Source organism: Vulpes vulpes, chromosome 9, assembly GCF_048418805.1.
Source record: "Vulpes vulpes isolate BD-2025 chromosome 9, VulVul3, whole genome shotgun sequence".
NCBI classification, from domain to species: Eukaryota; Metazoa; Chordata; class Mammalia; order Carnivora; family Canidae; genus Vulpes; species Vulpes vulpes.
In genome coordinates this window covers 100,751,066-100,766,450 of record NC_132788.1, presented here as the reverse complement: position 1 = coordinate 100,766,450, position 15,385 = coordinate 100,751,066, and the positions used below count along the sequence as shown (strand labels likewise).

Sequence of the window (15,385 nt, the reverse complement as noted above, 5' to 3'; positions counted from 1 at the left end):
TCAGGTCCTGCAATCATGGGACTTCTTCAGCCCCAGAACGATTGGCCTTTTTAGAGCTGGCATCCCAGAAAATCTCATCAGAGCCTCCTTTATGTCTCTGTTCCTCAGGCTGTAGATGAAAGGGTTCATCATGGGTGTGACCACTGTGTACATCACTGAGGCCACTGCACTTGAGTGGGAGCTCTGGGTAGCAGCAGAGCTAAGGTACACTCCTAGGATTGTACAATAAAATAAGGAGACAACTGAGAGGTGAGATGCACAGGTGGAAAATGCTTTATACTTGCCCTGAGCTGATGAGATTCTATGTATGGAGGAAACTATCTTAGAGTAAGAGAAAAGAATCCCAACAAAGGGACCACCAGCCAACAATACAGCTGCAAAATACATCACCATGTTATTGAGAAAGGTGTCAGAACAGGCAAGTTGGATCATCTGATTGAGTTCACAGAAAAAGTGAGGTATTTCCAACTTTGTACAGAAAGACAGCCGCAAGACCATTAAGCTTTCTAACAAGGAATGGAGGATGCTTATAATCCATGACATCAGAACCAACTGCCCACACAGCTGTGGATTCATGATGACCATGTAGTGCAGAGGGTGACAGATGGCCACAAACCTGTCATAGGCCATCACAGTCAGGAGAAGGACTTCTAATCCTGCAAAGAGTATAAAAAAGTATATCTGGCTGAGACAGCCTTCATAAGTGATGACTTTGCTCTGAGTCTGGATGTTCCATAGCATCTTGGGGACGGTGGTGGAGGTGAAACAGATGTCCACAAAGGACAGGTTGGTGAGGAAGAAGTACATGGGAGTGTGGAGGTGGGAGTCAGAGCTGACAGCCAGGATGAGGAGCAGGTTTCCAAACACAGTGATCAGGTACATGGAGAGAAAAAGCCCAAATACGAGTGGCTGTAGTTCTAGTTCCTCTGAAAATCCCAAAAGAAGAAACTCTGAAACTCCTGTAAGGTTCCCTGGTTCCATGGGTTGAAGGTAACTACCAATATATAGAAAAGTAAATGATGAATTTTTACAGAAGCAAGCATTAGTAACCTAGCATCAGTGCTACCGCTTACATTTTACAATCAGGAAATTAGTTTCAAAGTATGCGTGTGGTCTTGTCCCCATTAGGGCATCCCTAACACCATTTCTCATCAGGAATTCTGTTTCCATCTGTCTGTTCCTTAAGCATAATGTAGATTCTGTTTTTATTGAGAATATTTTTCATTCCATTAAGGAATACATACTGAATACTGACCATGTTCCAGGCACTGCACAGACAATGTATATAGAGTGCTGAGGAAAAAAAATGTCCTTATAATTGTATGATGGAGAGAAAATATAAGGAAATACAAATAAACAAATAGCATGTCAGATGGTGAGATGAGCTCTGAAGACAAGAAAAACAGGTATAAAGGAGAGAGTTGATGGGGTGTTATCTTTTTTTTTTTTTTTTTTTTACAGGATGTCCACATAAGACCTACAAAAAGATATCAGGTGAACAAGAACTCGAGGGAGATAGGAGGGTAGTGGAGTTTATCTCAGGAAGTGTGCATCCATCAGAGGAATAGCCAGGGCCAATTTCCCAGGGAAGCTGTTTGATTAGGAAAACCAAGGCTCAAATGAAAGCCAGGGTGTTGGGAAGAAGCAAGAAGGAGTGTGATGAAAGGTGGTGGCAGTGCGTGTTGAGGAAGGAGGCAACCATGTACTAACTGAAACTTTAAGACACAGGGAAGTCCCTCACTTTATTAATTTTGCAGGATTTTCTTAATTTTGTTATAAATATGTCCTGTGAATCAAAATGGACACCCCCATTAGTAATTTCTGTTGATTGAGTTGTGGCCTCTGAAAATGTGAATATGTGAACTGCGGTACCCTTGCTCTGAGGACTGCCCTCAGTTCACAACACACACACACACACACACACACACACACACACACACACACACCATGACCCCCACTGTGGCCTCCTGGGCTACAACTAACATACCTTTTCACCCCTGGTTATGATAGGTAAGCCAATAGTGGATACAGATCAATCCTGCCAGATTTTGTTAATTTTGTAATATTTTCCCTAAAAATGCAGAAGTGGTACCCAGAATCTACTGTGGACAAATAAAATTGGGGATGCTCATTTTCTGCCTAGTCATCAATCTAAAGAAACATGGGCAATTTGCACAGTAAAGACAGAGAAAAAAGAGAAATGGCGTGGACATGAGAGGGAAGACAGATCCAATAGTGTAGGTGACCCCTGGGACTGACCAGGAGGAAGAAGAATAGTCTTTGGTTCTGGTGACAGTCCTGACCTCCTTAGATCCTCTTGATGCCCAGCAAAAATAATAAAGGAGTGAAAGCCACAGTAGTCTTATTTTCATGGTGTGAAACATGTTATAGATGGAATGTTCATAGAGACAAATGAGCAAAAGATATAAACCAACTCTTTACAACAAGAAATAGAGAAAGTAGAACAGTAGCTGGGCTGTTTAAATATCATGGGGGAGAAGACTTGCTTTGCTGTGGCCAGTGTGTACTTATTTAACTGATCACTGTTTATTCAGCCCAGTGTGGGGTGAAGCAAGCCCCTTCCTCACTTGTCTTATGTGACGTATTTTCTTTGTTATTCCTGATCTTTGAGGTTTGATCATTTTGACAAGTCCAGTGGACACTCTCTGATCTTGGTTCCTTCCTTAACCCCAGATCCTGCTGTCTACATCCTGCACTTGCCATGACAATCCATCTTGTTGCTCAAGATAGCTTTTTCACGTGATTTTTCCATGAGGCCATTATATGACACACACATTTTATTGCACTCTGCCTTTGCCCCAGTGTGCAGTACCAAGTGAGCAGGCACTTCATCTGCATTGTTGTTCACTTTTGTTTTTCCCAAACTATGGGGGTATATGAGCCTTTTTATAAAAATACATTGAAGAAAATGAGAAGTTATAGAACAAGAAGAAGGGCAAAGGAGACGAAACCCATTAACTAGGGTCATTTTACACAGTTGTATTAAGCAAAACAGAAAGGAACATGAAAAACAAACTGAACATGAAATACCACACACTAACTGAATAATATCGACATGAATTAGTAGCTTATTTAGCAAAGAGAATATAATATAAAATGTATCTAGAACTTTCTGGCACATAGTGATTGTTCTGTAATTATTTGCTGAATGAGTCAGGAATTAGGTCAGTAAGACATGGACATTTAACAGATGGGAAGGTTGTACTTTAATTGCAACAGCCTGGATTGTTGAATTAACACTGGCACAAATGACTGTATGGGAGGAAATGAAGTGGTTCCTTATTGTACCCACCTTTAAAAAAATCCAAGGAACTATATGGAGGCCAAGAAAATTGGGGCCATTCAAGTTTAACATTGGCACAAGTACAGCTATTGTAGCTTCGGTAGCCATCTCAGGCCACTGTGACCACGCCACTGTGACCAGGTACTGAACTCTACTTTACCCCGGCTACAGAAAAAAACACAAAGCATGCCCTTATTGGAATAAGGAAGCAAGAGCTTGTGCCACCCCCACCCTTACTGAAAAACCTCACCTTACCCCTAGACCAGCCCATAAAAACCCAACTGTAACCCACCTCAGAGTCCAAGTCCCTGCTCTGCTATGTTGGGTATACTTGGACCCAAGCTTGAGCTTGCTAATAAGACCCAGGTGTAACTCACCTCAGGGTCCAAGTCCCTGCTCTGCTGTGTTGGGTATACTTGGACCCAAGCTCGAGCTTGTTAATAAACCCTCATTGTACTTGCTTCAGTGTCGGCTCCTTGGTGGTTTTCTCAGATTCGCAATCTTGGGCACAACTAAAGACACCAGCGTAAAAGTAAATGATCCTTTGTAGATGAACACAGGAAAAAGTGCATATATCTTTACAGGTGGGTAATATGATTAAGGTGAGAAAATAAGAAGTAAAATGGAAATCATACTTAACTCCATAAAATTTTTTAAAATTATATACCAAAACATCCAACCAAAAATTGATTTAATAATAACTTTGTAAAAATCATTTGAAATGCACTGAAGTGTGGGAAATAGGCATGAAATGTTTGAAGAGATAAAAATAATGGACAAATGAATGTGGATGCAATATTTGAATCTTTGCTCAAGGTGAATGATAGTTGGAGAAAAACACAAAAAATATTTTTCTCATACCCATCAGATAGGAAAGCTCATGAAGAGCTGCCATGTTGATTGGGGCTGGAACTTCTAATCTGGAAGTGAAGGTCACACTCCTTAATTTTGCTGGCAGAAATAAGAGGTGTGGAATGCTGGGAAAACAAACATTTATAGCTGAAGGCAGCTATAAATATTAAAAATACAGATATTCTTTAAGTTCAGGTTTCTCAATCTCTGCACTGACTGACATTCTGGGCCAGATCCTTCTCTGTGGAGGGTCTCCCTATGCATGATAGCATGGTTAGCAGCATCCTTGACCACCACCTGCTCCTCCCCAGTGTGAGTGAAACATGTCTAGATATTGCTTCAAAGTTCCCTGAGCGTCAAGATGGCCCCTGGTTTAGAAATAATTTTTAACATAAAAATCACTAAATATTTTTGTAGCAAGGACACAATAATATTTCTTTGAGAAAAAATATGAACAACCACAGATATGTGAATAGCCAAGTCACACCATGAAATGTTATACAGGCACTGAAATAAGGAGCTAGGATTATATCAGTTGATTGGGACCAAGCTCATTGTTGTTCCCAATCAATAACTTAATGACACCAACATGGGTCATTACTTCTCATTTAAGATTAAATTGCCAAGGACTTGGAAATAAAAGATATATCAGAAAGGCACTTAGGGCATGGTGGGGAAGCAATAACAGATGTAATTTCACCTTATGTAAATATCTATGAATTCTAATAGGCTTATAGAATGAAAAGATTATCTTTAGTCAGATGGTAAAGAAAAATGGCATTCAGATGGTGGCCAAAGGTGACCCAAACTTCAGAAAGAGATCTAACCACAAAAGGCCAAATAACTATACTAAAGAATAACAGACATATTTGGAAACATGTATAAAAGATAATTTGTCAACACTAAAGATGAAGCATTTTCTTTTTCCTGTACATCAAGGAGTGATAATTGAATATTGAAGTGCCTACTCCACTCTTTCAGTAAGAAAAAGAAAAAGGAAAAGGCAACACATGAATGGAATGTGCAGAGTGGTGATTACAGTGAACAATAGCATGTTGCAAATTGGAAAGTCACCAAGAGAGTAGAGCTTAAAAGCCCTTATCACAAGAAAAACTTTGTGACGATGCATGGTGACAGGTGTGGCGATCATTTTGTCATATATACAAGTATGGTATCATTATGTTTTACACCCAAAACTAAGAGGATGTTATAAGTCAGTTATACCTCAATAAAAAAGAGTTAAGCAATCCAGAGAGCCCAGAATCCCTGACTGATCTATTTGACCAAACTAAATTCATAACCTTCATACCCCACAAATACATTTATATGGACATTAAATAACTAAATGGCCAACAGTCAGTTTGTATAAAAATTCCAAATCTTTGTTAAAAAGAATCAAATTTTTATTTTATTTTTTTTAAAGATCTTATATTCAAGCAATCTCTTTGCCCAACATAAGGCTCAAAATCACAGCCCTGAGAACAAGAGTCACATGCTCACTGACTGAATCAGCCAGGAACCCCAAGGTTCAAATTTTTAAAAAAGAAAAAAAAACCACAATTATAACACCATCCAAAAGCAGAAGACTTGCATAGACAATTATTAACAGAAGCTACCAAATGACCAACAAACAAACAAATACAGTTAGCCTCACAGCCTCACAGGTTCTAAAATAATGCAAACTAAAGCTCATTAACATACCCATTTTCATCTATTACATACATTTTTTTCATGTGTGTTCCTAGAATGAGAGAAGATAACGTAGGTTTCACGTACCACTATTGCAAGGATGTATCTGCAATCATTGCTTGGTCTAGATCTTTCTCATCCATGTAGAAGCATAGTCTAAGATGCCCCATCTTAAAATAAAAGGACATGACCTCACTTCACTGTATCTCTCTCCAGAGTTAATAACCTATTTGTGGAGTCCTGCTAATGAATAAGATCCTTGCAATTCTCTTCTGCCTTTACTGGAAGCACTTTATGCCTCCCAATTCCTTCTAACTGGGCTTCCACTTATACCATTTAATTATCAGCATTAATACTTGCACTTCTGATTACAAGGTTCACTATTCTTTTCAGCATCCCAAATAAATGCATTCATTTACTGGTAAAGCCAGCAAACAAATACAGTGATCTCTGGCATCTGGGCTGGATGGAGTCTCAGTGACCTCAGATACAAGTTCTTGCCTTCTGATCCCTCTGATCCTCTCCTGCAGTGTCTGTTGGGCTCTTGAACTCACCTGCATGGGAACTCAGAGAGCAAGTTTTCCTCTTGCAAGTCACAATTCCTCTCTGGATAGTTGATGACAAAGATCAAACTCTTTCCCCAGACAGGACAGGAGGAAGGTGTCACTCATTGGTCTCCCAGCCAGACTTATGATTCCAAAAGCAGCAATGATGTTCTGTCCAACCAAAATGCACACTCTGAGGTCCTGTAGCAGAAGAGGTATTTACGGCTCCTCATCTCTGCTCATTAGGCCCATTTCTGTCTTGGTGCTCCAACCTTTAAGTGCATGATTTCTCATGGGGATACTGATATGGACAAAATGGAAGTATTTCTAGCTAATTCTCCATTCCTAGGAGAGTACATTTTACATCAGGTAAATTCAGTTTTTATTACTTTTTCTCCATTAATTCTCCTGTTTCCAGAGGTCTAAACTTCCCAGCACTTGATCACAACCTTGAGGTAAAGTTTTCTCAAAAATCTAATACCAAGGAATTCATCTCAGTTCATTTACGTAAAAGCATTGACTTATGGTGGGGATACAACCTCTGATATCTCTAGAAAATTACTATTTCCTTCTTCAAGAAAAGGGGGACATTTGTTTCTTTCCTATAAAATATTGGGTACTGCACTCCTTGGCTTCATGATAGTTTAGCTAACATATTTAGGAATCTCACAGTTAGGTCACAAGTTAAGAACTGTCATTCAGTCCCTCATATGAGGTGCTTATTAAATATAAGAGATACATTTACATTTCATGCACTATAACTTAGTTTAGTAAATATAGGGAGTGTCACATTTATTTTTTCCAAACATTCATTCCATAGGTAGGACTTTTTTTTTTAATTAATTTTTATTGGTGTTCAATTTACCAACATACAGAAAAACACCCAGTGCTCATCCCGTCAAGTGTCCACCTCAGTGCCCATCACCCATTCCCCTCCAACACCCGCCCTCCTCCCCTTCCACCACCCCTAGTTCGTTTCCCAGAGTTAGGAGTCTTTATGTTCTGTCTCCCTTCCTGATATTTCCCAACATTTCTTTTCCCTTCCTTTATATTCCCTTTCACTATTATTCATATTCCCCAAATGAATGAGAACATACACTGTTTGTCCTTCTCCGGTTGACTTATTTCACTCAGCATAATACCCTCCAGTTCCATCCACGTTGAAGCAAATGGTGGGTATTTGTCGTTTCTAATGGCTGAGTAATATTCCATTGTATACATAAACCACATCTTCTTTATCCATTCATCTTTCGATGGACACCAAGGCTCCTTCTACAGTTTGGCTATTGTGGCCATTGCTGATAGAAACATCGGGGTGCAGGTGTCCCGACGTTTCATTGCATCTGAATCTTTGGGGTAAATCCCCAACAGTGCAATTGCTGGGTCGTAGGGCAGGTCTATTTTTAACTCTTTGAGGAACCTCCACACAGTTTTCCAGAGTGGCTGCACCGGTTCACATTCCCACCAACAGTGTAAGAGGGTTCCCTTTTCTCCGCATCCTCTCCAACATTTGTGGTTTCCTGCCTTGTTAATTTTCCCCATTCTCACTGGTGTGAGGTGGTATCTCATTGTGGTTTTGATTTGTATTTCCCTGATGGCAAGTGATGCAGAGCATTTTCTCATGTGCATGTTGGCCATGTCCATGTCTTCCTCTGTGAGATTTCTGTTCATGTCTTTTGCCCATTTCATGATTGGATTGTTTGTTTCTTTGGTGTTGAGTTTTTTAATAAGTTCTTTATAGATTTTGGAAACTAGCCCTTTATCTGATATGTCATTTGCAAATATCTTCTCCCATTCTGTAGGTTGTCTTTTAGTTTTGTTGACTGTATCCTTTGCTGTGCAAAAGCTTCTTATCTTGATGAAGTCCCAATAGTTCATTTTTGCTTTTGTTTCTTTTGCCTTTGTGGATGTATCTTGCAAGAAGTTACTGTGGCCGAGTTCAAAGAGTGTGTTGCCTGTGTTCTCTTCTATGATTTTGATGGACTCTTGTCTCACATTTAGATCTCTCATCCATTTTGAGTTTATCTTTGTGTATGGTGAAAGAGAGTGGTCCAGTTTCATTCTTCTGCATGTGGATGTCCAATTTTCCCAGCACCATTTATTGAAGAGACTGTCTTTCTTCCAATGGATAGTCTTTCCTCCTTTATCGAATATTAGATGACCATACATTTCAGGGTCCACTTCTGGGTTCTCTATTCTGTTCCATTGATCTATGTGTCTGTTTTTGTGCCAGTACCACACTGTCTTGATGACCATAGCTTTGAAGTACAACCTGAAATCTGGCATTGTGATGCCCCGAGATATGGTTTTCTTTTTTAAAATTCCCCTGGCTATTCGGGGTCTTTTCTGATTTCACACAAATCTTAAAATAATTTGTTCCAACTCTCTGAAGAAAGTCCATGGTAATTTGATAGGGATTGCATTAAACGTGTAAATTGCCCTGGGTAACATTGACATTTTCACAATATTAATTCTGCCAATCCATGAGCATGGAATATTTTTCCATCTCTTTGTGTCTTCCTCAATTTCTTTCAGAAGTGTTCTATAGTTTTTAGGGTATAGATCTTTTACCTTTTGGTTAGGTTTATTCCTAGGTATCTTATGCTTTTGGGTGCAATTGTAAATGGGATTGACTCCTTAATTTCTCTTTCTTCAGTCTCATTGTTAGTGTATAGAAATGCCATTGATTTCTGGGCATTGATTTTGTATCCTGCCACGCTACCAAATTGCTGTATGAGTTCTAGCAATCTTGGGGTGGAGGCTTTTGGGTTTTCTATGTAGAGTATCATGTCATCGGCGAAGAGGGAGAGTTTGACTTCTTCTTTGCCAACTTGAATGCCTTTAATGTCTTTTTGTTGTCTGATTGCTGAGGCGAGGACTTCCAGAACTATGTTGAACAGCAGTGGTGAGAGTGGACATCCCTGGCTTGTTCCTGATCTTAGGGGAAAGGCTCCCAGTGCTTCCCCATTGAGAATGATATTTGCTGTGGGCTTTTCGTAATTGGCTTTTAAGATGTCGAGGGAAGTTCCCTCTATCCCAACACTCTGAAGTGTTTTGATCAGGAATGGATGCTGTATTTTGTCAAATGCTTTCTCTGCATCTAATGAGAGTATCATATGGTTCTTGGTTTTTCTCTTGCTGATATGATGAATCACATTGATGGTTTTACGAGTGTTGAACCAGCCTTGTGTCCCAGGGATAAATCCTACTTGGTCATGGTGAATAATTTTCTTAATGTGTTGTTGGATCCTATTGGCTAGTATCTTGTTGAGAATTTTTGCATCCATGTTCATCAGGGATATTGGTCTGTAATTCTCCTTTTTGGTGGGGTCTTTGTCTGGTTTCGGAATTAAGGTGATGCTGGCCTCACTGAACGAATTTGGAAGTACTCCATCTCTTTCTATCTTTCCAAACAGCTTTAGTAGAATAGGTATGATTTCTTCTTTAAACGTTTGATAGAATTCCCCTGGGAAGCCATCTGGCCCTGGACTCTTGTGTCTTGGGAGGTTTTTGATGACTGCTTCAATTTCCTCCCTGGTTATTGGCCTGTTCAGGTTTTCTATTTCTTCCTGCTCCAGTTTTGGTAGTTTGTGGCTTTCCAGGAATGCGTCCATTTCTTCTAGATTTCCTAATTTATTGGCGTACAGCTGTTCATAATATGTTTTTAAAATCGTTTGTATTTCCTTGGTGTTGGTAGTGATCTCTCCTTTCTCATTCATGATTTTATTAATTTGAGTCTTCTCTCTCTTCTTTTTAATAAGGTTGGCTAATGGTTTATCTATCTTATTAATTCTTTCAAAGAACCAACTCCTGGTTCTGTTGATCTGTTCCACAGTTCTTTTGGTCTCGATATCATTGAGTTCTGCTCGAATTTTAATTAACTGTCTTCTTCTGCTGGGGGTGGGGTCTATTTGTTGCTTTTTCTCTAGTTCCTTTATGTGTAAGGTGAGCTTTTGAATTTGAGATCTTTCCAGTTTTTGAATGGATGCTTGTATTGCGATGTATTTCCCCCTCAGGGCTGCTTTTGCTGCATCCCAAAGATTTTGAATGGTTGTATCTTCATTCTCATTAGTTTCCATGAATCTTTTTAATTCTTCCTTAATTTCCTGGTTGACCTTTTCATCTTTTAGCAGGATGGTCCTTAACCTCCACGTGTTTGTGGTCCTTCCAAACTTCTTATTGTGATTAAGTTCTAATTTCAAGGCATTATGGTCTGAGAATATACAGGGGACTATCCCGATCTTTTGGTATCGGTTCAGACCCGATTTGTGACCCAGTATGTGCTCTATTCTGGAGAAAGTTCCATGTGCACTTGAGAAGAATGTGTTCAGTTGAGTTTGGATGTAAAGTTCTGTAGATATCTGTGAAATCCATCTGGTCCAGTGTATCATTTAAAGCTCTCGTTTCTTTGGAGATGTTGTGCTTAGAAGACCTATCTAGTATAGAGAGAGCTAGATTGAAGTCACCAAGTATAAGTGTATTATTATCAAAGTATTTCTTCAGTTTGGTTATTAATTGGTTTAAATATTTGGCAGCTCCCACATTCGGGGCATATATATTGAGGATTGTTAAGTCCTCTTGTTGGATAGATCCTTTGAGTATGAGATAGTGTCCCTCTTCATCTCTCACTATAGTCTTCGGGGTAAATTTTAATTTATCTGATATAAGGATGGCAACCCCTGCTTTCTTTGGAGGACCATTTGAATGGTAAATGGTTCTCCAGCCTTTTATTTTCAGGTTGTAGGTGTCCTTCTGTCTAAAATGAGTCTCTTGTAGACAGCAAATAGATGGGTCCTGCTTTTTTATCGGTCTGAAACCCTGTGCCTTTTGATGGGGTCATTAAGCCCGTTCACGTTCAGAGTTACTATTGATAGATAGGAGTTTAGTGTCATCATATCTATTCAGTCCTTGTTTTTGTGGATTGTTCCACTGAACTTCTTCTTAAAGGGGAATTTAAAGAGTCCCCCTTAAAATTTCTTGCAGAGCTGGTTTGGAGGTTACATATTCTTTCAGTTCCTGCCTGTCTTGGAAGCTCTTTATCTCTCCTTCCATTTTGAATGAAAGCCTTGCTGGATAGAGTATTCTTGGTTGCATGTTCTTTTCATTTAGGACCCTGAATATATCCTGCCAGCCCTTTCTGGTCTGCCAGGTCTCTGTGGATAGGTCTGCTGTTACCCTAATATTCCTCCCCATAAACGTCAGGGACTTTTTTTCTCTTGCTGCTTTAAGGATCTTCTCCTTATCTTTGGAATTTGCAAGCTTCACTATTAAATGTCGAGGTGTTGAACGGTTTTTGTTGATTTTAGGGGGGGATCTCTCTATTTCCTGGATCTGAATGCCTGTTTCCCTTCCCAGATTCGGAAAGTTTTCAGCTAGGATTTGTTCAAATACATATTCTGGCCCTCTGTCCCTTTCCACGCCCTCAGGAACCCCAATTAAACGTAGGTTTTTCTTCCTCAGGCTGTCATTTATTTCCCTTAATCTCTCCTCATGATCTTTTAATTGCTTGTCTCTTTTTTCCTCAGTTTCCTTTTTTGCCATCAACTTGTCTTCTATGTCACTCACTCGTTCTTCCACCTCGTTAACCCTCGTCATTAGGACTTCTAGCTTGGATTGTATCTCATTTAATTGATTTTTAATTTCTGCCTGATTGGATCTAAATTCTGCAGTCATGAAGTCTCTTGAGTCCTTTATGGTTTTTTCTAAAGCCACCAGTAGCTGTAAAATAGTGCTTCGGAATTGGCTTTCTGACATTGAATTGTAATCCAGATTTTGTAACTCTGTGGGAGAGAGGGCTGTTTCTGATTCTTTTTTTTTTGAGGTGAGGTTTTCCTTCTAGTCATTTTGCTCAGTGCAGAGTGGCCAAAAACAAGTTGTATTGGGAAAAGGAGAAAAAGAGAGAGAAGGAAAGAAAAGAGAAAAAGAAAAAAGAGAAAGAAGAAAAAAAAGGGGAAAAAGAGAAGAAAAAGAAAGAAAAAGAAAGAAAGGAGAAAAAAGAAAAAAAAGGGTGGGTGGGGTGGGGGAAGCAATCAGAAATCAAGAAGAAAGAAAGAAAAAAAAGCACAAGACAAAACAAAAACAAAAAGAAAACCAAAAAACAAAACAAAAACAAAAAAACAAAACAAAAAAAAAAAACACGGGCGAGTATCTTCCGATTCTGTATACTTTAAGTCCCTTCACTTCCCTTGGAACTGGTCCGTCTCCTTGGTCTTCTGGGGGAGGGGCCTGCTGTGCTGATTCTCAGGTGTCAGCACTTGGGGGAGCTGCTCTGCCCCTGCCTGGTGCAGGGCTCAGTGGGGGGTGTTCACCCCGTGAGGCCCCGGGAGGAAGCCACAGTGGCGGGGGCAGCTCTGGGACCCTGGGGTCAGCCCCCGCAGTAGCTCCGGGGCTCTCCGTCTGCAGGGCCTGGAGGCCCCTGGGCGAGGCCGCTGATCTGCTCAGCTCGGGGCACGAGCGTCCTCGCTGTCCTGGGCCCTCCCGGCCTCTGCCTGTCCCGGGGGAGGCCGGATCCTGGGCTGTGTCCCGGCGCCCTGTGCTCCGGAGCCTGCGCTGTTGGATTCGCGCTCCCGCCCCGCAGCCCCCTCCGCGGAGCCGCGGCCCGAGCCCCTCCGAGCTGTTCCCGGAGCCGCGCCGCCCCCTCCGCGGAGCTTCTTCCTCCGCCCGAGCCGCCGCCGCTGAGCTGCTCCCGGGGCCGTGCAGCCCCCTCCGCGGAGCCGCCGCCCGAGCCCCTCCGAGCTGTTCCCGGAGCCGCGCCGCCCCCTCCGCGGAGCTTCTTCCTCTGCCCGAGCCGCCGCCGCTGAGCTGCTCCCGGAGCCGCGCAGCCCCCTCCGCGGAGCCGCCGCCCGAGCCCCTCCGAGCTGCTCCGGGTCCCGCCGAGCGCTGCAGCCCTTAGGGAGCTCGGCGCACTCTCGGGGGCGCAGTTCCTCTGTTACTGTCCCAGGGAGCCCGAGGGCATCCCCGCCTCTCTGGGGATCCTGCTCCAATTCCCGGGGAGGCCTTTCCCCCGGGAAGGTCGGTGCAGCTCCTGCTCCTCCGGGACGGGGCTCTCCTGTCCTGGGGACACTCGCCCCGGCCTCAGCCCGGCTCCTCGCGGGGCCCCTCCCCCTCGGAGGCCTTTTGTGTCTTTATTTCTTTTTCCCCGTCTTCCTACCTTGATAGAAGCGCGAACTCTTCTCACTGTAGCATTCCAGCTGGTCTCTTTTTAAATCTCAGGCCGAATTCGTAGATTTTCAGGATGATTGGATGGTTTTCTAGGTAATTTGTTGAGGACCGGTGACCTGCAGACCCTACTCTGCCACCATCTTGCCCCTCCCCCCCCATAGGTAGGACTTTTATGAACTCTATTCTCTATTGTAGAAATCAGCTTCAGAGAGATTTAATGTCCTGCTCTAATGTGTAAACCAAGTAAGGGATGGAGTTTTGGCTAGAATTATGTCAGGATGCTTTCAATTCTGAAATTCTGGCATGGTTGTTTGGTTCATGTCTGAGGGGCTGCTGCCAAATACCTGTAACCCACAGGCCAGCACCCAGAAAAGTAATTATCCAGCCCCAGTGTCAATAACACCCCTTTATAGTGTCTACTACACCCTTTTCATGTTTTTGATCATGAAAACTTTCAGAGTAGTAGTTGTTTTGAGACAAGAGTGTCGATATTTGTGGCAACACACAAAGGAATCCAATACAGTTATATATCCAATAATATATTGTTTGCAGGAACTGAGTTTGAGCCTCTCAAATAATTCAGTTAGCTTCCCTTGGAACAAGGTATTTTTTTGTTGAAATCCCACATTAAGCAGAGATATTGGAGTTAATTTGTAGAGTTTTGACCCCTTTAGATGCTACAGAGTATTCCTCACTGCTTAATTGTAGATATGATCTTGACTTGAGGCTTTTGAGGCATTAAGAAAAAGTAAGGAAAAGTAAATCATTATTAAAATTAAGTCATCCTGGGACACCTGGGTGGCTCAGCGGTTGAGCGTCTGCCCTCTGCCTGGGGCAAGATCCTGGAGTCCTGGGATCGAGTCCCACATTGGACTCCCTGCATGGAGCCTGCTTCTCCCTCTGCCTATGTCTCTGCCTCTCTCTGTCTTTCTGTGTCTCTCATGAATAAATAAATAAAATCTTAAAAAATAATAAATAAATAAATAAAAATAAAAATAAAATTAAGTCATCCTAAAGTGTTTTCTAAAGTTTTATTTATTTACTTGAGAGAGAGTTAGGAGAGAGAGAGAGAGAGGGAGAGAAAGAGAAGAGAAGAGAAGAGAAGAGGAGAGGAGAGGAGAGGAGAGGAGAGGGGAGGGGAGGGGAGGGGAGGGGAGGGGAAGGGAGGGGAAGGGAGGGGAAGGGAGGGGAAGGGAGGGGAAGGGAGGGGAAGGGAAGGGAAGGGAAGGGAAGAGAAGAAGAGAAGAGAAGAGAAGAGGTTAGGAGAGAAAGAAGGAAAGAGAAACTCAAGCAGTCTCTGCACTGAGCATTGAGCCTGACACCTGGTCAATCCCAGGACTCTGAGACCTAGACCTGAGCTCAAATCAAGAGTCAGACACTCAACAGCTGCACCACCCAGGTGCCCTACTCTAAAAATTAAGTCACTCATTCTACTTTAAATCTTTCTATCAAAATTTCTACATTCTTTCTATTTCACGTTCACGAAAACATTCCTTTTCATTTCAATATTCTGCAACTTTCTCTCAAGTTTTCTTTCACCATGATAGATGGGATAATAAACCAGTGTGTGTCTGTGTACACATGTGTGTGTATGTGTTTATTTGAAAGAGACATGTGCACAAGCAGATACAATCATGTACATATACATGCTTCTCATTCTCAAATGTTTTCTTTGGACATGATAAAGAGTATCTAACATTTTATTTATTCCTCACAACATTCATTTCAAATTCCACATTACCTTCAGAAATAAGAAAATAGTATCCAGGTGAATTGCATTTTTAACAAGAACATAAAAATGCAGATAAAGCTTCCTGTGTCTCCTGAGTTATTA

The 15,385-nt window shown here is 41.6% G+C and overlaps 1 protein-coding gene across 1 annotated transcript; it reads right to left on the bottom strand.

The window, feature by feature from the left end:
- Window positions 1-981, bottom strand: LOC112908135 (olfactory receptor-like protein OLF4). Its single transcript, XM_072722136.1, has one exon. It carries the CDS (start codon window positions 979-981, stop codon window positions 1-3), a length of 981 nt encoding a protein of 326 aa, XP_072578237.1.
- Window positions 982-15,385: the final 14,404 nt, after the last annotated feature.